Here is a 24485-nt window from a genome sequence, read left to right as displayed (position 1 = left end):
ATTGCACAACCACCCATGAAACAAAGCCCACCGCAAATAACATCTTCCATAACCATCCAAAACTCAAATGTTGCAGAACCACCACATAATGCTCGTAACCACCACGGACAACGTTCAACAACTCCGGTGAGCAGCCCACTGCAGCGAAGCAGACCGATGTGTTGACGAAGAAGTTACCCCTAGCCGAGAACGCGATCCCGAAGCTGAACCCGTCGGACTTCTGGATCGTGGTGTCCGCGCACGGCATGTACACCGGGTTTGAGTCGCTTCTTGACTCGGCCAAATACATCAGCAACGAGAGGATTAGAGCTGCGAAGACGATCGAGACTCTCGGAGCAGCCATTGTTGAGAGCTTCGCTGCTGTAGACGGCGGTGGTTTCAGGAGAGTGAAGGTACGTGTAGAAAATTCTAGCGGACTAGGTTGAGGTCTGGCGGGCGGCCAAGGCGAGGTTGCCGCCCGCCGGTGAAGCGAAAAATATTAGATTCTTAACCTTGCTCTGATACCATGTTAAAATTGATGTATTATTGATTGATATATGTTGTGTATTTTCTGATGTTTACATTGATTCCTATATATAGGAGATGTGAAGTGGAGATGGAGTGGTGTAGTGGGTTAGGTTTAGTGGAGTAGGTGAGGTGGTAGTGGTGGTAGGTGATGGGAAATTCTAACATATTTTCCTTTGTGCTTGTGAATAGGTAGGGTCATGGGAAGGAGGTTTGACATGTGAGCATGTCAAACAAACAAAACTAGAGAACAATATCAAATTATATGCACACAAAAAAATTGGAAACAACAAACCTGAAGATGTGATTTCAAGTGATAAAGGGTAAGACCCTTTACCCCCATTGTTCTCATAATTGTCTTAGGTGTTGCTTCTGCAATTCACATTAAAATAAAATTCAAAATTAGCTCACTACACCAATATATAATTTTAGAAAGAATTAATCATGAGAGTGTGAGAATAATATTAGTATAGTGTATATTATGTGAATATTGTTTCCCATTTAAGATTGGTTTAGGTTTATTTGTTTCCTACATGCGGTTGGATTGGTCAAGCCGAGCATAAACACTGTCATCTCTTTGAGGCAGCTAGGTCTCTTCTTCTCTCTGCCTCAGTTCCGGCTCCATTTTGGTGAGAGGTAACTCTTACTGCTATTTTTCTTCTCAACCGCATGCCTACTCCCCTTCTTTCTAGCTGGTCTCCTTATGAGGCTTTGTTCTCCTAAATTCCTAACTACTTCCTCCTTTGCGTGTTTAGGTCTACCTGTTTTGTCCTTCCCCGCAAAGATAAGACCAAACTTAGTGTCCGGTCTATCTTCTGTGTCTTTTTGGATTATAGTCCTACTCAAAAAGACTATCGGTGTTACAATCCTGTTTCCCGGCGTCTTTATGTCTCCCTTCATGTTTCTTTTCTTAAACGTCTACCTTACGTTCAGCTTCCTCCTCTCACTGCCCCAGTTTCCAAAGAGGATTTGGTTTATATTGATCCATTTCCTTCTGAGGTCCCGTCTGATGAGTACATCTCCACAGTTCCTCCTGAACTTGTTCCATTTTCTCCTCCAGCTGCTTCTCCTCCTCCATTGTTAGTTTATTCTTGTCACAAGGCTCCTCCTCCACCTGTTGTCTCTGCCCTTGCTGCTGATCCTTCTGTTTTTGACAACTCTAATCCTGGTGCACACTGATATCCTACTCGAGCGCGTCATCCTCCAAGCAGGTTGGGTTGGTCTAATACATGTTTTTCTACTTCCTATCGTATTTTTTTGTCTACTATTCACTCTTTTTCAAAACCTCAGTCTAATGGTGTTACAACCCTATTTCCCGTCATCTTTATTTCTCCCATCATGTTTCTTTTCTCGAACATCTACCTTACTTTCAACTTCTTCCTTTCACCGCCCCAGTTTCCAAAGAATATTTGGTTTATATTGATTCGTTTCCTTCTGAGGTTCCATCTGATAAGTACATCTCCATAGTTCCTCCTTAGCTTGTTCCATTTTCTCCTCCTTCGGTTTCTTCTCCTCCTCTGTTGTTAGTTTATTCTTGTCGCAAGACTCCTCCTCCATCGATTGTCTCTGCCCTTGCTGCTGATCCTCCTGCTTCAGACGACTCTAATCCTGCTACACACCGATATCCTACTCGAACGCGTCATCCCCCAAACAGGTTGGGTTGGTCTAATACATGTTTTTCTACTTCCTATCGCATTTTTTTGTCTACCATTCACTCTTTTTCAGAACCTCAGTCTTACAAGGAGGCCTGTCAAAATCCTCCTTGTGTTCAAGTTATGGAGAATGAATTGTTTGCTTTATAAGAAAACTAGTACTTGGGAGTTGGTTCATTTGCCTGCTGGTAAGAATCTGGTTGGTTGCAAATGGGTCTACAAAGTCAAGACTCATTATGATGATTCTCTTGAGCGCTACAAAGCTCGTTTGGCTGTCAAAGATTTCTAACAGGAGTATGGTATTGATTATAAGGAGACATTTGCTCCTATTGCCAAGATGACTACTGTCCGTACTTTGATCTCTGTCGCTGCTGTTCGTTCTTAGCCTCTTTATCAGATGGATGTTAAAAATGTTTTTCTTAATGGCCATCCCACTGAGGAGATTTACATGCGTCCGCCCCCTGGCCTTTACCATTCCTCTTGACAGGTTTGTCGCATTCGGCGTGCTCTATATGGTCTAAAGCAGTCTCCTCATGCTTGGTATAATCGCTTTCAGACTGCTGTTACTAAGCTTGGGTTTCATCCTTGTGCCCAAGACTCTAATTTATTTCTTCTTCACACCTCTACTAGATTTGTTGTGTTATTACTGTATGTGGATGATATGATCATCACTGGTTTTAACTCTTTTGCTATATCTGATAGCAGCATCTTTTCCGTACCTTTAAAATGAAGGATCTGAGCCCATTGCGGTATTTTCTTAATATTGAGGTAGCTTATTCATCGTGCCGGTCTTACTGACATTAAGATTTCTGATACCCCATTGAACTTAATGTAAAACTCAACACTACTGATGGTGTTCTTCTAGATGATCCTACTCTATACCGAGAGCTCGCGGGTTGCTTAGTCTATCTAACAGTTACTCGTCCTAATCTAGCCTATGTTGTTCATGTGGTTAGCCAGTTTGTCTCTGCTCCTCGCTCCACACATTGGGCTACCTTAGTTCGGATTCTTCGCTATCTCCAAGATACTATATTTCAAGGTTTACTATTGTTCTCTACTTCCTCTCTGGATTTGGTGGCCTATGTTGATTTGATCTCTTAGAAAAGCAAGAAACAAACTGTTGTTGCTCGCTCTACTACCGAAACTGAGTATCGTGCTATGACTTATGCTACTGCTGAAGTTGTCTGGCTTCGTTGTCTTCTCTCTGACTTGGGCATCCCTCAGTCTTCTCCGACCTCCCTCTATTATGACAACCGCAGTGCTATTCAGATTACACATAACACTGTCTTCCATGAGCAGACCAAGCACACTGAGATTGATTGTCACTTTGTTCGTCAGCATCTGCAATCTGCCTCTATCTCGCTTTCTTTTGTCTCTTCGGCTCTGCAGCTTGCTGACTTCTTTACTAAGACTCACACCACTGCTCGGTTCCAATTTCTTCTTAGCAAACTCTCAGTGTTTTCTGCCCAAACATCTTGAGTTTGAGCGGGGGTGTGAGAATAATATTAGTATAGTATATATAATGTGAATATTGTTTCCTATTTAGGATTGGTCTAGGTTTGTTTGTTTCCTATTTACGATTGGTTTAAATTTATTCTTGTTTCCTATTTAGGATTAGTTTAGGTTTATTCTTATTTCCTATTTAGGATTAGGTCTAGAATTGCTATATATATCAGATGTACGCATTGTATTAAACACAATTGAATATACAGTTTTATTCAGAAAGTTATGTGAGAATAATATTAGTATAGTATATATTATGTGAATATTGTTTTCACATGGAGATGTAACCTTGCAATGTACAATAGTCAGCCATAGTAAAATGATCAGTTAAATCAGGCATAAATATGTTCGCAGGATCCGTAAACAAACTGTACTTGGGTTTGATCCCAACGATTACGGGGTTGGCTGGAAAGTGATAGCATTAGTTCAACCAAGCGTTGTTGCGAAAAATTACTGTGAATAGGAAGAAAATCTGGGAAAAACAGAAGGCTTTGAGGCGCAATAAATCAATTTCTTTAAAACAATATTTGCTCCCACTCAATCTGAGTTTACTAATAGGTTCACAACAAATTGTCTCTAGGATACAACAAAGCTTGAAATTCTACAGCAGCATAATTTCTAGAATTTCTGTGTGAAATATCAAAACTGATATAAGAGCAGAGAAATGGGGGAAAATGTGAGATGATCCAAGTTTATTTATACATTTTGTATAGGTAAAATGGCAAGATCACAAATTTTCAGTTTCAACAGTTCACAACTGTTATTAATTAACAGACATCTGTTTTCTTTTTCTTTTTTTCTTTTTTGGTGATATGTAGGTTATCATGGGCTAGCTTACGCACACCAGAGTAAGTCCCTACAACCCGAATAGGCCTTCCGAAACACGGTTTATACGCTATGGTCTGTGGTCCCAAGAGTTTTTGCTAGCGAGGGGAGTCAAACTTCAGACCTTGGAGAGAGCAAACTCCCAAGTCCCAGGCCTCATCCATCAGGCCAAACCCTTGGCGTTAATGGACACCTTCAATTAACAATTATTTGTTGATCAGACATGCCTGTTACAATTTACATTTAAAATTTAAAACAAAAAGTTGAGTGTTTCACACACACTGAGTAATCTGTGTACCACCATGCCAGATTAAGGATTAAGGCATGAGGGTCAAAATTTGCTTTAATTTATTATTAGAGTGTTGTGTTGACAACACCTGCTCCAGAACCATCAAACTTTGAAAATTCACATCTCTTAATCTACTTACTCAAAGATCATGACATTTGGTCAAAGTGTTCCTTATTAAGTCTATTTTCAAATGCCGCTAGTCGCAACAAGTCAGATTGTGTGCAAGTGGAGCTATGATCTAAATGATGAATGGAACTCATTTTTGACAGAAAGACAGAACAAATAGGTGGACTGCAAAAATACTTATCTCTTAAACCACAAACCAAAAAATTAACTTTCCAGGTTTAACCTACTATTGAGTCTAGTTTCTAATCCCACTGATCTTGCTTGATTTGGTTTTGTAAATCTCATTTTCCAAACCTATTTGTCAAATCAACAGAATCTGTTCAGTTTTGTAAAAAGCTATAGTAAAACCCATTTTATAAGGCCAAATGAGGTATCAAATGTAAGGACTCGTGGATCTATTTACTAGAAAATTTTCAGGTTGAGTCTCAATATATATTGGGAGATGTGTCCCTCCAAAGTGGAATGCTCTTCTGTGACATTGCTGAAAGTTTCATAAAATTTGAGTTCTTAATGCCATCAAATAAATCCTACAAACTATAGATCATATAACATTAAAAAAATATGCTTTTAAACTTCTAAATTCAGAATACTAGTCATAAACTTATTATCACAAAATATGTCAATTTCAAGGCTCCCTATAGGGAGCATTACATGATAAAATGGCTACCAAAATCTCAAGTCATAGTACCAAACAAATGGGAGGCCTTATGGCTTACGCGTCTAAGCACAACAAGATCTATTAAGTATGCCAAGGTCTCTTCCTCCTTGCTAGTGGTCCTGAACCTGAAATGTCAACGAGGTGAGCACTTGAACCATAGGAGACAAAACTAAAAGGCATAATAGTATGAGCATCATGTATGTGAGTGTAAGTTTTCTAAACACAACTGTATATTAGATTGAATTGATTGAACAAAGAATACATACATCATTTATATAGAGTACCACTAATTCCTAACCCTACATGGATACATCACTGAGATATATAGAAGTCTAATAGATATAGGACACTAATCCTAGGAGAACACATATTCTCACACCTCCGCTCAAACTCAAGGTGTTTTAGCAGAAAACACGGAGAGTTTGCTAAGAAGAAACTGAAACCAAGCAGTAGTGTGAGTCTTGGTGAAGAAGTCTGCAAGTTGCAAAGTTGAAGGGATGAAAGGAAGCGAGATAGAGGCAGACTGCAGATGTTGGCGAACAAAGTGACAATCAATCTCAATGTGTTTTGTCCGCTCATGGAAGACAGTATTGTGGGCAATCTGAACAGCACTGCGGTTGTCACAATAGAGAGAGGTCGGAGAAGATTGAGAGACACCCAAATCAGACAAAAGACAACGAAGCCAAACAATCTCAGCAGTGGCAAGAGCCATAGCACGATACTCAGCTTCGGCAGTAGAGCGGGCAACGACTGATTGTTTCTTACTTTTCCAAGAGATTAAGGAATCACCAAGAAACATACAGAAACCAGATGTAGACTTACAATCAGTAACATCACCAGCCCAATCAGAGTCAGCATAGGCCACCAAGTCCAAAAAGGACGTAGAGGACAATAGTAAGCCTTGAAATATGGTACTCCTAAGATAGCAAAGAACGCGAACCAAAACAGCCCAATGGGTAGAGCGAGGAGCAGAAACGAATTGACTAACCACATGAACAGCATAAACAAGATCAGGGCGAGTGACAGTCAGATAAACTAAACAACCCACAAGCTCGCGATATAAAGTAGGATTATCCAAAGGGACACCATCAGTAGAATTAAGCTTCACATTAAGCTCAATAGGTGTATCAGAAACCTTAGTATCGGTAAGACCAGCACGGTGAATGACTTCATTAGTATACTTAGCCTGAGACAGAAAATAGCCCTTTGGAGAAGAAGCAACCTCAATATCAAGAAAATACCGTAACGGACCCAGATCTTTCATTTCAAAGGTGTGGAAGAGATGCTGCTTGACCTCAGAGATAGCAGAAGAGTCAGAGCCAATGATGATCATATCATCCACATAGAGTAAGAGAGCAACAAAACCAGCCGATGTATGTCTCAGAAATAAAGCAGAGTCAAAAGCAGAAGAATGAAATCCAAGCTCGATAACAACAGTTTGAAAGCGATCATACCAAGCACGAGGAGACTGCTTCAGACCATATAGAGGAATGGGGAAGACCAGGGGGAGGACGCATGTAAACCTCCTCAGTGAGATAGCCGTTAAGAAAACATTCTTAACGTCCATCTGATAGAGAGGCCAATGTCGAACAGCAGCAACAGAAATCAAGGTACGGGCAGTAGTCATCTTGGCAACAGGTGCAAAGGTCTCCTCATAATCAATATCATACTCCTGTGAGAAACCCTTGGCAACCAAACGAGCTTTGTAGCGCTCGAGAGAACCATCAGAATGAGTCTTGACTTTATAGATCCATTTGCAACCAACAAGATTCTTGCCAGCAGGCAAAGGAACTAACTCCCAAGTGTTAGTCTTCTGTAAGGCAAACAACTCATCCTCCATAACTTGAACCCAATTAGGATCCTGACAGGCCTCCGTGTAAGATTGTGGTTCTGAAAAAGAATGAATAACAGACAAAAAAGTACGATAGAAAGCAGAAAACATGTATTAGACCAACCCAACCTATTTGGAGGACGACGCTCACGAGTAGGATATCGGTGTGTAGCAGGATCAGAGTCGTCAGAAGCAGAAGGAGCAGCTACAGGAGTAGAGACAACTGGTGGTGGGGGAGCCTGACGATGAGAATAGACCAACAACGGAGGGGGAGAAGAAGCTGAAGGAGGAGAAGGAGCCATAGGTGACGTAGACGGAGAAGTACGAATAGACTTAGCAGGAACAGTGGAGATGTACTCATCAGACGGGACCTCAGAAGGAAAGGGGTCAATGTGAACCAAATCTTCTTTGGAAACTGGAGCAGTGAGAGGGGGAAGCTGAGAGTAAGACAGACGTTCGAGAAAGGCAACACGACGAGAAACAGGGTCGTAACAGCGGTAGCCTTTTTGAGTAAGACTGTAATCCAAAAAGACACAGAGGACAGACCAGGCACTAAGTTTGGTCCTATCTTTGCGGGGAAAAATGACAAAACAGGCAGACCCAAACACACGAAGAAGGGAGTAGTTAGGAATGTGGGAGAACAAAGCCTCATAAGGAGACCGACCAGAAAGAAGGGGAGTAGGCATGCGGTTGAGAAGAAAAGCAGCAGTAAGAACTACCTCCCCCCAGAATGGAGCCGGAACTGAGGCAAAGAGAAGAAGAGACCTAGCTGTCTCAAGGAGATGACGGTGTTTACGCTCGGCTCGACCATTTTGGGCAGGTGTATCTGTACAAGAAGTTTGATAAATGGTACCCAAATTGGCCAAATACTCACAAAACTCATTTTTAAAATATTCCCTACCTAAGTCAGACCGTAACACTTTAATTGTGGACCCAAACTGAGTAGTAATCATAGACTGAAAGGTACGGTATATCTGATAGAAATCGGACTTATGAGTCATAAAATAAACCCAAGTGTAACGGGTGCAATTATCAACAAATGACACATAGTATGCAGAACCCACCTTGGTGAGAACAGGAGAAGGACCCCAAACATCAGTATGAACTAAATAAAACGGTGTAGCAGATATAGAAGTACTGTTATGGAAAGGTAAGGCTGTCATTTTGACAAGTTTACACCCCCGACACTCGGTAAGTTGACTAGGAGAAACTTTACCCAATATACCTGACTGAGCTAAAGACCGTAAACGGTCAGCAGACAAATGCCCTAATTTGGAATGCCACAAATAGAAAGGACTGGACAGAGAATCTAACTGAAAAGAAGAAAAGACAGTTAGAGAGGTAGTCATAGGCAGATGCAAGTTCTCCACCACATAAAGGTCTCCAACTCTACGGCCAATCCCAATCTGCTGCTTGGACATCCGATCCTGCACAGAACAGATAGAAGAAGAAAAGATAACATCAAAACCAGAGGCATCAAGTTGACTAATAGATAATAAACTGACAGATAACTGAAGAACATATAAAACAAACGGAATAGAGACTGCAGACATAGCAGACGGTAGGACAAACCCAATAGATATAACTGACATACCAGACCCATTAGCAATATTAACAGTAATAGGAAAGGGAGGGGGAATACAATTTTGAAGTAAAGAGAGATGAGGAGTCATATGATGAGAGGCACCAGAGTCAAAAAGCCAGACAGACGAAGAAATACCTGAAGAAGACTCAAGCAAACCTGAATAAAGAGAGGAAACAACTGAAGCAGACGGGGATGGCTGGGAGGTAGACAGTATATGCTGAAGCTGGCTAATTTGAGCACTCAAGGAAGCCAAGTCAAGATCAGGAGCCAGAGCAGAGACGGTGTATGCAATCAGAGACTGAGAAAAACTTAGAGGTGGAGCTCGGAACTGTGTCGAAGACTGCTGAGAAGACGGAGCATGCATACGTCTCTTCTTAGGACACTGATACTTCCAATGTCCCATCGGATGGCAGAAGGCACACTCATTCGAAGCCAGAGACATCATAATAATAAATAGAAAACTGAGGGGTTTAAAATAGAGCAAAACAGGGGTTTAAATGTAATAAACCCAAAATATAACCAAAGTATAACCAGAGATCAAATTCATGAACAGACTGAAGAAAAACCAGAGAGAGAAGATCAGCTATCGAAGCATAGTGACCACTTCGAACCGATGGGTCGACCAGATGGGTCACCCAAGACGACCAGCTATCGCTGGAGAAGAGAAGATCAGCTATTGTCCGCGAGAGCAGACCTTTGTGTGAGGCACGAAAGAGGCAGAGACAAACGACCAGAGTCCTCTCGACTCAGATGAACTGCGACGAGGGTTTGTGCGACTTAGACGGGTTACGAAGATGGTTCACAACCTGCACCCAGATCCCAGATGTGTCGCGATGAAACAGACAAATCAAGAACCCAAAGAACCAGAGAGAGGAGAACTCGGTTCTCGAATCAGATGACCTTCGATGAACCAAATGGGTCTCGCGAGCCTAACAAAGCATAGGCTTGACTTGATGATAACTAGGGAGTTCGATCAAGTCTAGAAAACAGAGTCGAACTAGAAATCAAAACCAAAAAGGATTTCACAATGGCTGCTGGGGTTTGAAACCTAGCTCTGATACCATGTAAGTTTTCTAAACACAACTGTATATTAGATTGAATTGATTGAATAAAGAATACATACATCATTTATATAGAGTACCACTAATTCTTAACCATACATGGATACATCACTGAGATATATAGAAGTCTAATAGATATAGGACACTTATTCCTAATCCTAGGAGAACACATATTCTCACAGTGAGAGCTAGGAACACAACAACCAATTTCTTCTAAGGGTCAAGTGCTCACCCCATTGACATTTCTTCTATGGACCAACCAATTTCTTCCAAAGAAATTGAATTTATCATAAAAACCAATTCATTCAAGAATATAATTCAAACATTAAGTTTTTTTTTCCTATTTCTTTCTATGTTGACAACCTGGTTTGTAAAATTAGCATCTAAACACACTAGATGTTGCACCACTAGTTGCTAAACCCCCACTTCTTGGGGACTAACTTGAAGCAACATGGTACACAACAACGATAATTTTTGGTCTTTCACCGATGAGTTTGTCTAACCCAACTTGTTGACGTAGCGTAGAACGTGAACAGTAGTAGAATCAATCAGCAAAGAAAACTGCAACTCTTCTACAATTTGTTGAATTCACAGATTACTAGAATTATAAGAAAAGAAGATAATTCTCTCAACAAAGGGTATATTATCAAAAGTGAATTGTCCCAAGGCTTACACCATTATTTATACTAAAACGAACTCCTAATAAGAATTCAAAAATAAACTAGAAAAGACAATATTTGCTAATTAAGCCTAAATCAAAGAAATTACAAAAATGGAAAGATTTGAGTTAAGCACAAATCTGGAAACTATTATGAAAAATACATATAGTGGAAAAACCTAGCCTCAGTTGTTTGTAGATTACTAGCTTAGTATATGCCAGTTTCTTTTTCAGATGTTTGTGCGATTCGTAGAAAGTCAGTTTCTTTTTCCTCTGCTTTAGCACACTGTTGAGTTGTTGTAAAGGCAGAAGTAGAAGAGGAGAAAGGGAGGAAAGGGAGGAGTGGGGTCGTCGGGAGGGAAGGGGAGTGGCACCGGAGACAGAGAGGGTCTCTGAGGGGCGTGGGTGTCTTCTCTATCTCTCTTTGTTTCTCTTTTTCCTAACCATACATGGATACATACATCATTTATATAGAGTACCACTAATTCCTAACCATACATGGATACATCACTGAGATATATAGAAGTCTAATAGATATAGGACACTTATTCCTAATCCTAGGAGAACACATATTCTCACAGTGAGAGCTAGGAACACAACAACCAATTTCTTCTAAGGGTCAAGTGCTCACCCCATTGACATTTCTTCTATGGACCAACCAATTTCTTCCAAAGAAATTGAATTTATCATAAAAACCAATTCATTCAAGAATATAATTCAAACATTAAGTTTTTTTTTCCTATTTCTTTCTATGTTGACAACCTGGTTTGTAAAATTAGCATCTAAACACACTAGATGTTGCACCACTAGTTGCTAAACCCCCACTTCTTGGGGACTAACTCGAAGCAACATGGTACACAACAACGATAATTTTTGGTCTTTCACCGATGAGTTTGTCTAACCCAACTTGTTGACGTAGCGTAGAACGTGAACAGTAGTAGAATCAATCAGCAAAGAAAACTGCAACTCTTCTACAATTTGTTGAATTCACAGATTACTAGAATTATAAGAAAAGAAGATAATTCTCTCAACAAAGGGTATATTATCAAAAGTGAATTGTCCCAAGGCTTACACCATTATTTATACTAAAACGAACTCCTAATAAGAATTCAAAAATAAACTAGAAAAGACAATATTTGCTAATTAAGCCTAAATCAAAGAAATTACAAAAATGGAAAGATTTGAGTTAAGCACAAATCTGGAAACTATTATGAAAAATACATATAGTGGAAAAACCTAGCCTCAGTTGTTTGTAGATTACTAGCTTAGTATATGCCAGTTTCTTTTTCAGATGTTTGTGCGATTCGTAGAAAGTCAGTTTCTTTTTCCTCTGCTTTAGCACACTGTTGAGTTGTTGTAAAGGCAGAAGTAGAAGAGGAGAAAGGGAGGAAAGGGAGGAGTGGGGTCGTCGGGAGGGAAGGGGAGTGGCGCCGGAGACAGAGAGGGTCTCTGAGGGGCGTGGGTGTCTTCTCTATCTCTCTTTGTTTCTCTTTTTCACTTTTTTTTTTTCAACTCAAAACAACGCCGTTTTGAATAACTGGAGGAACACTAGAGAAATAAATTCTAGAGGATCCACACACTTGAAAAATATGCAAAATAGAGGACTATATCTGGTATAAGATTCCATAAGAGGTGTAATAAGCATCTCATTGGCAAAAAAGAAATAAATAAACAAATAAAAAAAAACTTGTTTTAATTGTACAAGCAAGACAAATTGAGAATTAAGGAGAGCTTGGCACCTCAAAAGTATGTCAAGACATTCTAGGATTATGTAAGAATAAGAAAAAAAAGCAAGGTCAAGCTTACCTAGAGTGTATGAAATTCAAAAGATAATGAGACAAAGTCATGACTTGAGGCACCAAATTGTTCTTTTTTCCTTTTTCTTTTTTCTTTTTTTTTTTTTTCTTTTTTTCTTTTTTTCTTTTTTGTTGTTGTTGTTGTTGTACATTGAGCTTCACATGGCTTGTACCAAGCTAGGGCATATATATGCACACATTTTGTATCAACTATATAAAATATCATCTTAGCATATTTCAAGTTCAAATTATTCAAAAGAGATCTCATGTCATACTTGAATTAGTAAGTTCAGCTTTTCACCTAATCCCTTATTTAATTCACACCATCATTTTTTTCAATCAAGTAAAAGCATATCTAGCTTTAACAAGTTTGGATACATTCACACGTTAGCCAAGCAAGTAAAAGTAGTTCGAGCAATTACCTTGTTGAGAACATTAGTTTGGTTCAAACTCAACTGACAAGGTCATGTAAGCATATACCATTTTGGGCAAAGTCCAGGATACTTTCAAAGTCACCTCCCAATTAAGGTTAAACTAGGAGAATTATATTAACCTTATTCACTTTATAACATACATATGAAATTAATGTGAGCAATTCAAACCAAACCCAACTAATTTATCAATTGTTACCCAAATTGATGGAAAGTTAATTCAATATGGAAAGTTACCAAACCAAACTAAGTCTTGTGTCCCAATCATTATGGAAAGTAGCTTATTAGGAAAATATTATTCATTGCAGAAAGTATAATCTATTAAACCTTCATCTGTATCCTCTTAAGAATCTAAAATTTTAAGAAATGGAAATGCAATTTGATGATTCCCTCCTCCATGGTACCACATTAAGCACTCGTAGTGGTACCGTGGTAGTAACCTTTTACAAAAGCCACTTTACCTTACTTTCTTATTGTTTTTTGAGAAGCCAGGTAACCAAGTGACTGGAGCCCCTAGTATCAAGATTAACGCAACCAAGAAACAAGTTGCTAACAAGGCTGGTGAATTTCTTATGGCTTAAAGGCTTTCATGTTCAGAAATTTCATTCAGGTTGACATCTGTATATAATAATTAAACAACCAGGGATGTGCTATATTCAATAAGTTTCTCCAACAGAGTTGTGAAGATCCATCTATGTAAATTTTGTCGGACAATCTTCACTGTATTTAAAAGATTTAATTCTATTGTGTACACAACAACAAATAGAATTTAAAGAAATAAAGAAAATGAGAGAATTTGTTTGATTACAAAAATCAAACTCGAAATAATAATAAATAAATAAAACAACAGATTTTATTTTGTTACAAAAACAAAATTAAAATCTGATTAAATAAACAAATAAAAACAGAATTAAATTAAACAACTTACTTGGTTAATATATTTGAATAACTTTTCTGATCAAGTCCAGTGTTTAACACTGTGTCCTTAAGACAGATTCGTCCTCTCCACGGTGCTTTCAGAATTTGGACGTCTATCTCCCAGGATGAAATGATCTACTACAAACAATAGCAGCACTACAAATTGTTTGCCTTACGAACACACTAAGTGTTTATACTCTCTCTGACAAGAAAATAATGCAGCAAAATGAAGAGGAAGTTTGCAGAATTATGAAGAACGAAAATTAGAGTTTTAAAATCCAAATGAGGGTGGTCCTATTTATAGATGTGAAGGTGGCTCTTGGTTTTGAATTGAACAGGTATCATACCTGTTGGGTTTTGAATTCAAACAGATTTGAATTAATTCAAACAGATAGTAAAACGGGAAGGGCCCTGTTTGGGTGTGCATTAATTCCAAAACAGTTTATTTCTGTTTGAAAACGGGAAGGGCTCTGTTTGGATGTACACTAATTCCAAAACAGTTTATTTCTGTTTGAAAACGGGAAGGGCCCTGTTTGGATGTACAAAAAATCCAAACCAATTTAATTTGAATTCTAGATTTTATTTTAATAAAAAATAAAATTAAATTCAAATGTTTTTGGCCCAAAAAGATTAGAAGCCCAACCCAACCACACACCACGCACCCGCGCCCAAGCCCAGGCCCAGCCCGCCCGACCGACCGGACGGACGGCGGCGGCGGCGCGCGCGCGTGTGGTGATTTTTGGGTCCAATGGGTCTAGCCCATTTTGCCCATAACCTCTCCCTCTAAAACACTTGGGTACCCCTTGGGGCACACCCCAAGTATCACACCCTAAGCCTTATAAACCCTTTCAAAACTTCCCACCAAATCAATGTGGGACAAGCCAATTTACAACCTTAAGGAATTTCCACCAAAACTCCATTTCCATGGAGCACACTTTGGCTTCAATTTCCCATTCACTCGATAATGGCTTTGAGCAACCAAATATACCACGTGAATCACAACGCGGCATAGAACGCGTTACCACTTTGACCCGAGTAAATCGACACTCGGGGCCCACCTAAAAAATAGACCGAACTTAGGAAAAAATTCTGGTTTTATCCAGAATTTTATAACCATTTCCAACAATCCCCCACATGAATGGAATTTGATGACAACGGAAATGCAACAATATGCAGATTTATCGAAAGAGTATAAGTCGAAAATATCTTGCATCAGGATAGGTAGTTTTCGGCCTTGAACCTTCCCTAGTGATAACCTATCGGACTTACTGGCTAACCAATGGACGCGATGCCTTGAATTGTTCAGCCGTTTGTGTAAGCCAAGACAATAGATTTCACACAAAATATTTTCTAACACATCGTGGTTCTCACTGTTGTGTTCATTTTGGCCTTGAACGCACCTGGTTTTCATGAGTATTTCTAGAGAATGTAGCCTTCTTCATTCTCATAGAACCGGCCCCAGTTCAACACTCATATAGGTGATTCTTATTGTGAGTATCTCCTTATACTCGTCTTGATTTTATGTCTTAATCAAGATATAAGTAATCATTAAAAGCTAAGCTTATCCTTATACCCCTGCAGACAACATATGTTGCAGATATCACTCTCACCATAGGAATGGGTAGGAATTTTAATCCCTTGGTGATTTCTGGCGAGCCATACATAACTTAGTTGTCCCTTTGAACTTAGTTCTTGGGATCTCCAGTCATATAAGTAGGGTTACCATTATGACGACTCTTATGTAATAGGCTTTAATCCCATCCCCTTCGATGAACTATACACTAGCTCTTTTGTCAAACCTTTTGTTAACGGATCCGCAATATTCTCTTTAGATTTTATATAATCTATTGAGATTATTCCGTTTGACAACAATTGCCTTACGGTATTATGTCGACGACGAATATGTCGTGACTTACCGTTATACATGTGATTCTGTGCCCTGCCCATTGCAGATTGACTATCACAATGAATGCAAATAGCTGGCACAGGTTTTGGCCACATTGGAATGTCTTCTAAGAAGTGACGAAGCCATTCTGCTTCTTCACCTGCTTTGTCTAAAGCAATGAACTTGGATTCCATCGTGGATCGTGCGATGCACGTTTGTTTCGTGGATTTCCAAGAAACAGCAGCGCCTCCTAGAGTAAAGACATATCCACTAGTGGATTTTGAATCTTTAGTATCCGATATCCAATTGGCATCACAATAACCTTCGAGTACTGCTGGATATCGAGTAAAGTTCAAACCATGATCACGAGTAAATCTTAGATATCAAAGAACTCGAATGATCGCTTTCCAATGGTCTTCTCCAGGGTTACTAGTGTACCTACTCAATTTACTTATAGCATAAGCTATATCAGGACGAGTACAATTCATTAGGTACATTAGGCTTCCAATGATTTGGGAGTATTTTAACTGAGACACTGCATCACCTTTATTTTTCGATAAATAAAGACTGATGTCTACAGGTGTTCTAGCTAAATTCAAATCATCCTTGATAAATTTATCAAGAATTTTCTCAATATAATGAGATTGAGATAATGCATATCCGTCAGATGTTTTAGTAATTTTCATTCCTAATATAACATCTGCGACCCCCATATCTTTCATATCAAATCTTTTGTTAAGCATCTGCTTAGTTGATTTGATCATGTTTTGACTGCTTCCAATGATAAGCATGTCATCCACATAAAGACAAACTATGACATATCCTTGGTCAGTGTTTTTAACATAGACGCATTTGTCACATTCGTTTATCTTAAACCCATTAGTAAGCATTGCATGATCAAATTTTTCATGCCATTGCTTAGGTGCTTGTTTTAATCCATAAAGGGATTTTACAAGTCGACAAACTTTCTTTTCTTGTCCTGATACTACAAACCCTTCGGGTTGTTCCATATAGATCTCTTCATTTAGATCACCGTTTAAGAAAGCTGTCTTAACATCCATTTGATGTATTTCTAAATTAAACAACGCTGCTTTAGCAATAAGCATGCGAATGGATGTTATTCTTGTCACAGGGGAATATGTGTCAAAATAATCCAGACCTTCCTTTTGTCTGTAACCTTTAACAACAAGTCTTGCTTTATACTTGTCAATTGAACCATCTGCTTTCATTTTTCTCTTGAATATTCATTCATATCCAAGAGGTTTAGAACCTGGTGGAAGATCCACCTATTCCCAAGTATGATTTTGCATAATGGATTCAATTTCATTATTAACAGCCTCTTTCCACAAAGGTGCTTCAGGACCTGTCATTGCTGCCTTAAAGCTTTGAGGTTCATTTTCTAACAAGTATGTCAGAAAATCTGGACCAAAGGATTTTGATGTTCTTGCTCTTTTACTTCGTCTAGGTTCATCATTAGTTAAATCCTGTTGGTCAAGACTATTATTAGTCTCTTGTATTTGATTGTCATTAGTCTCTTGACTTTGTGTACAATCATAAGTTCTTTTCTGTGAACTTAATTCCTGTCCTTTCTTGTAAGGAAAGACATGTTCAAAAAACACAGCATTCCTTGACTCTATAATAGTGTTCACATTTATATCAGGTATTTCTGATTTATAAGTCAGAAACCGATATGCACTACTATTCTGAGCATAACCAATAAACACACAGTCTATTGTTTTTGGTCCAATTTTAGTCTTTTTAGGAACAGGTACTTCAACTTTTGCCAAACACCCCCACATTTTTTAAGTATTTGTAGGAAGGTGGTCGACCTTTCCACAATTCATAAGGAATGCTTTTGGTTTTCTTGTGGGGTATTCTATTAAGAACATAATTAGCAGACAATATTGCTTCCCCCCACAAGTTCTGTGGTAAGCCTGAACTTAGTAACATGGCATTCATCATTTCTTTTAGAGTTCTATTCTTCCTTTCAGCAATTCCATTTTGCTGTGGAGAATAAGGGGCTGTAGTTTGGTGAATAATGCCATGTTGTGCACAAAATTCATTTAATGGTGCATCATATTCACCACCCCTATCACTTCTAATATAAATCAATGAATTTTAAAACAAATTCAAGAAAAAACCAAAATAATTATGACTACTTAAGTCAGAATTAATGTTTTGACAAAATCATATCCTCATAAAAATTTTTGCCTAAGAATTAAACAATTCAAAAACCCATTTGATTGTATACATTCTTGCAACTCAATAACAAATAAATGTCACTGTCATAAAAATATTTGTGACAGAAGAAAATTAAATTATCTCAACTAATGCAAGAGATACATCCCCATATTAATAAAATGGTTCATGGTTTAACAAATTCTACTACGCAAGTAAAATAATTATTAATGACATCTCATGTCACATAATTCAATAATCAACATAAAAATTTCTTAAATTACTTCCCAATTTAAACAGACCGATATAATTACATACATCTTCATGTTTAAATTTCTTTGGTGTTTAAACACCCATTCAAAATTGATTAGAAATATTCAAATTAACCTGCTTATGTCCTAAGTCGACATAACAATTTATCATTCCAAATCACTTGAAATTATTGTTAAGAAATAACTTGAGTTGATATCATACATGCATATCAAACGCATCAACTAAAAATAATGAATTAACAAAATAAATTAATCATGCACGATCCTATCACTTGCACCATGAAATAAAAGAATTCTCAACTCATAAATAAAATCCAACGCATTTAAACATTTAAACTTTAAAATGACAAAACATACCTTCATTTAATAAGTTTGATTTGTACATAAATAAACAAATTAAATATGCATTAAAATGTTCTTGTGAATATATATATATATATATATATTCCGACTCAAGTGCAGAAACAATCCAAGACTATGAATCCACATTGTAATAAAAATAAAATTAGTTTGTACAACTAATATTTTACTCTAGAAACAAATTCTTCCAAGTATACTCATGATGAACTATCATAAAGTCAAAATAATTAATACCTTTTCACAAAGGATTCAAAAATAAATGGTCTACCAAACGAAATCATAAGTTACTTACAAAATTAACAGATTGTGACCGAGTCACAAAGGTTACATGATAGATTAACAAAATTAATTTTCTAGTTACTAAAACTAGAAAATAAATTACAATACAAAATAATTTTATTTTCCTTGTTACTAAAACTAGTAAAATAAAATACCGAAATAATATCTGATTACAAAAATCAGAAAACCAAACCATAAATTAATTTTCTAGTTACTTAAACCAGAAAATAAATTATAACACAAAATCATTTTATTTTTCTTGTTACTAAAACTAGAAAATAAAATACCACAAAACTTATCTGATTACAAAAATCAGAACAAACACAAAATAATTTTCTAGTTACCAAAATTAGAAAATAAATTAAAACACAAAATAATTTTCTAGTTACTAAAACCAGAAAATAAATTATAACAACAAATAATTTTATTTTCCTTGTTACTAAAACTTGAAAAATAAAATATCACAAGAATTTTCTGTAATACCAAATAATATTCTGAATTGTTAATGACACCAGTATCGTACTACTAGTAGTTGTCAAAGAAAAGAGACAGTATATTACTACTATCTGTCAAATAGCATAAATCACTATTTGTTTTTCCAACCAGAATATTAATTTGAAAACACAGAAAATTAAATACAATGAAGATACCCAAAAAAGAATCTGTCTTAAGATTGTCGGACAATCTTCACTGTATTTAAAAGATTTAATTCTATTGTGTACACAACAACAAATAGAATTTAAAGAAATAAAGAAAATGAGAGAATTTGTTTGATTACAAAAATCAAACTCGAAATAATAATAAATAAATAAAACAACAGATTTTATTTTGTTACAAAAACAAAATTAAAATCTGATTAAATAAACAAATAAAAACAGAATTAAATTAAACAACTTACTTGGTTAATATATTTGAATAACTTTTCTGATCAAGTCCAGTGTTTAACACTGTGTCCTTAAGACAGATTCGTCCTCTCCACGGTGCTTTCAGAATTTGGACGTCTATCTCCCAGGATGAAATGATCTACTACAAACAATAGCAGCACTACAAATTGTTTGCCTTACGAACACACTAAGTGTTTATACTCTCTCTGACAAGAAAATAATGCAGCAAAATGAAGAGGAAGTTTGCAGAATTATGAAGAACGAAAATTAGAGTTTTAAAATCCAAATGAGGGTGGTCCTATTTATAGATGTGAAGGTGGCTCTTGGTTTTGAATTGAACAGGTATCATACCTGTTGGGTTTTGAATTCAAACAGATTTGAATTAATTCAAACAGATAGTAAAACGGGAAGGGCCCTGTTTGGGTGTGCATTAATTCCAAAACAGTTTATTTCTGTTTGAAAACGGGAAGGGCTCTGTTTGGATGTACACTAATTCCAAAACAGTTTATTTCTGTTTGAAAACGGGAAGGGCCCTGTTTGGATGTACAAAAAATCCAAACCAATTTAATTTGAATTCTAGATTTTATTTTAATAAAAAATAAAATTAAATTCAAATGTTTTTGGCCCAAAAAGATTAGAAGCCCAACCACACACCACGCACCCGCGCCCAAGCCCAGGCCCAGCCCGCCCGACCGACCGGACGGACGGCGGCGGCGGCGCGCGCGCGTGTGGTGATTTTTGGGTCCAATGGGTCTAGCCCATTTTGCCCATAACCTCTCCCTCTAAAACACTTGGGTACCCCTTGGGGCACACCCCAAGTATCACACCCTAAGCCTTATAAACCCTTTCAAAACTTCCCACCAAATCAATGTGGGACAAGCCAATTTACAACCTTAAGGAATTTCCACCAAAACTCCATTTCCATGGAGCACACTTTGGCTTCAATTTCCCATTCACTCGATAATGGCTTTGAGCAACCAAATATACCACGTGAATCACAACGCGGCATAGAACGCGTTACCACTTTGACCCGAGTAAATCGACACTCGGGGCCCACCTAAAAAATAGACCGAACTTAGGAAAAAATTCTGGTTTTATCCAGAATTTTATAACCATTTCCAACAAATTTTAAAATGAAGCTTAGATCAAACTTTCAGTTACTCAAATAGTAGTATTCCTAGATGATTATCCTCCTAAAAATATTGCCTAAATATGATAAAATAACCAAAAGCTAAGAAGCTTTAGGAAATAGAGGTAGGTCCAATGAATTTCAAAACTCACCTCTCACCACAAAAAGTGTAACTTTTACCACAAAACACCATAACTTTGTCATTAGTAACTTTTATCACAAAGTGGGAGAACACACACTCATTAGTAACTTTTATCACAAAGTGGGAGAACACACACACATCACAAACATTTGTAATTTTCCCTACAAAAATTGTAGCTTTTTACGATGTGCCCTTTTTAGGGGCACATAGTAGCATTTCCCCCTCTCTTTTCTTCTCATTTTGTTTTTCAAAATAATCACTTTCCAAAATTTGTTTCAACTCAAAAGGATATATAGTAATAGAACTTACTTTTAAATGAAAACTTCCTACATTTGATCTATAGATTTCATAGTAAGATCAAAAGGGAGTAAACCATCATAATCATATTTTAAAATGAAATTCAGGTCAACTAGGCATACAAGCTAATTAGACAGCTTGTACTACTGCATTTTATTTATTTATTTAATAATAATAATAATAATAATATTATTATTATTATTATTATTATAATTATTTGGTGTGTGTGTGTGTACGGATGTGTTTAGGAACAACTGAGTAAATATTTTAACAGAAGGCTTATTGTGGCTCATAATTTAAAAAATATTAATGCATCACATCATTCTGGATGAGATTCCCTAGTAGAAAAATTATGTTTTGTATACTATTTTGCATTACATAAAAATAGAAATACTACACCAAACAGCAGAATATTCTCTCAATGCAATGACAAGCTGCCATATTCACTTTAATTTGTCCACAACTCTAGACTATGTACACCAAGCATAATTGAACTGAATGGTTCCAAAACTATGTTCTCATCCATCTAGCTATATTTTCACCTTTGCGTAAAGTGCACTCCATAAACATAAACATCACCCAAACAATTGACTGAGAAGAAAATTTAAGGTCCAAAGCTGCATAAAAGCCAAATAATAATAATAATAATAATAATAAACCAGTGAAGAATAGTCAAGTTAGGACAACAATCCCAAACATTGATAAAATATTTTCTTTGGACATATTGCAAAACTATTAACAAAGTAAATAAAGAACAGGAATTGATGGGACCATCATTTTTCAAACTTGTGCTTCTAATAATTAGTTAAAATAAAAAGTCATAGTCAGTATTGATGATAATGATGGCCAAACGAAGATGACCCACAATCATAAAATAAAAAAAAAAAAACAATGATGGGTGCGTGATTAAATTTAGAAAGGGTCGTACTAATGACACTGCTAAGAATTACAAAATATTTATAATCTTAATTTATTTTCCAAATATCTTAGAGCACTTTTTACACGTTTTTCAAAACTAACAAAGCATTTCCAATTCAGTAATAATATAAATCCAAGCTTAACTTCTCAGAAATTATCCAGAATTGTTCAGATTTATTCATATGTATGCCACACTACACAAATTTAGGGATCGTTTGAGATATTTTAAATAAGTGCACTTTTTAATTTTTTGGACTAAAAAATTGAAGAAAAAAATATAATTGTTTGAGATAACTTTTTGACCTTTTATGAGATAATGTGTATTAAAAAATTGTATAAATGTATAGGAGAAGATTGGATAGAATTGGTTGTCCGATCGGGTGAATTGAGGGACAGCGTCGGAGAGTAGTGGCTGGGAGATGATTCCATGCTTTTCGCGTATTGAATTAGAGGTGTTGTTCGGCCTGTGAGGGCCCACCACGGGTCCCGTTTTGCCAATCAAAACCGTTCAATATGTAGAACTCGTTGAGTACTATATTACTGTAAAAAGTCACGTTGATCGGATATCGATAGCTATTTCATCGGATTAGTTTGTTTTCAACCGTTAATTATAACACCATCCATTTTATAAATTTTAACTGATTTGATCATATAATTACCGATATTTAATCAACGTGATTTTTTACAAGCATATAGTACTCAACGAGTTCTACACATTCAACCGTTCAAATTATTAAAAAGAGACCCGTGTTGGCCCCCACAAGCCGAATAGCACCGTGTTATTTGTACACCCAAACCAAAGTAATTTTTCCCAAAAGTCAGTCCGCCTGCTCTGCCGTCACAGTAATTTGAAAAGTAATTTTGTGTAAATTAATATTTTAATATATATATTTTTTTTATAAATAGAAATAACTTTTTAAGTAATATTTTAACTTTTTTAACTTTTTTTTTTGGGTACTCAAACCAGGCTTAATCTCTACTACGAAACTCTCATTCGGGCTAAATTCGGAGTATTTAAGTGGGCTCGTAGCATTTTTCTTTATAATTAGGGTAGGTTAAAAAAAAAAGAAGAAAATTGAGGGGAATATTACATAATCATTTAATTTCACCAAACAAGGGCAAAATATCATAACAAAAAATGCACATATTTTGTATATGACCAATATATATATGCATATTATTCAGTTACCCAATTAATTAAAAATCACTAAAAATATCAAAAATTACATAAAATAAAATAAAATAAAATAAAATGAATGAACCACAAAACCAATCAATGAATATAGAATACTCACTGTCGGGTCCACCGAGCTGAGTGACAGCATCGACAAATCTCTCATGGAGCTCCGAAGTCCATCGGAGTCGGGGCTTCGGATCCGTGGTCAAAACCAAGCAAGCGTCCCCAGGAAGATTGGTACCGTCGAGAGGCCCCTGGAAGTCACCGACGTCCAGCGGGAGAGAATGAATCGCCGAGTACATTTTTCCTGGAAAATGAAAAATTTTCCCGAGAAAGTGAGAGAAAAAAGACATTTTTAAGCAATCAGTGGAAAAGACAAATAGGGGTTTTACCTGGTTCGGAGCTCGGAGCCCCGAAAATGGTGAGAGTGTCGGAATGAATCAGCTGTGTTGGAATGAGCGATGATATAGTGGGGAAGAAGAGAACAAAGGCATGCACATATCACCAAGGATCCTCTAGAGTATTTTTTTCCTAAAGTTTCCTAAAGTGGTATATTGTGTGGTTGAGATTTAATGCTGAAAAACTGATGTGACTTGTCATTCAATCTCAACCACACAATGCACCACTCTAGGAAACTTTAGGGAAAAAAAAACTCTAGAGGATCCTTGCTCTGCACATATAGCAGAGGGGAGAGAAAGTAGACAGCGATGTCTTGTTGGGTCTGTCTCCAGTGTCGTTCTCTCTCTACGCAGCGCGTCTGTCTTTTGTTTTTTTATTTTTTGTTAAATTATATTACAGTAAAACACAAAAAAAAAATAACTCAGGGGTGGGTGGCTTGTGGTAAGAACACGATGATTAAATTTTCAGGTCATGAGTTCAAATTCTTCTTGGGTCAATTTTTTAGGCGTAGCACAGTTGGTTAGGAAGTTGAACTTTAAGTTGTCTAATCAGCACTTGGTGACTTAAACGGAATTTGTCTTAGGAGGTTGGACCTCAAATTATCTAACCAGCACTTGGTGTCTCCCCGCTGTGCGAGTCTTGACTTAAGCAGAGTTTGTCTTAGGAGGTCGGAACAAATTCCCAAGTTATAGTCCCTTCGCTCAGAACGACTAATATGACACCATGAT

General features: G+C 37.0%; 1 protein-coding gene across 4 annotated transcripts in view; it reads right to left on the bottom strand.

The window, feature by feature from the left end:
- The window catches only part of LOC114301357 (protein PHR1-LIKE 3), a 29678-nt gene extending 5621 nt beyond the window's left edge, over positions 1–24057 (bottom strand). The window contains exons 1-4 of one of the 4 annotated variants that reach the window (XM_082877838.1): positions 24039–24057; positions 23751–23860; positions 23477–23665; positions 800–876 (exon numbers count right to left, since the gene is read on the bottom strand). In XM_082877838.1, coding sequence (XP_082733964.1) covers positions 800–876; positions 23477–23660 — 261 coding nt within the window. In that variant the 5' untranslated portion in view covers positions 23661–23665; positions 23751–23860; positions 24039–24057. Of the gene's footprint in view, positions 1–799; positions 877–5587; positions 5683–5823; positions 8816–23476; positions 23666–23750; positions 23861–24038 lie in introns of those variants that run through there. The other 3 variants (XR_014335267.1, XM_082877839.1, XM_082877837.1) reach the window with 3 other exon arrangements.
- Positions 24058–24485: the final 428 nt, after the last annotated feature.

This window comes from Camellia sinensis, chromosome 7 (assembly GCF_055761805.1).
Source record: "Camellia sinensis isolate YWXY chromosome 7, ASM5576180v1, whole genome shotgun sequence".
NCBI lineage: Eukaryota > Viridiplantae > Streptophyta > Magnoliopsida > Ericales > Theaceae > Camellia > Camellia sinensis.
The sequence above is the reverse complement of the archived record's forward strand: the minus strand, read 5'-3'. Positions and strand labels throughout refer to the sequence as shown.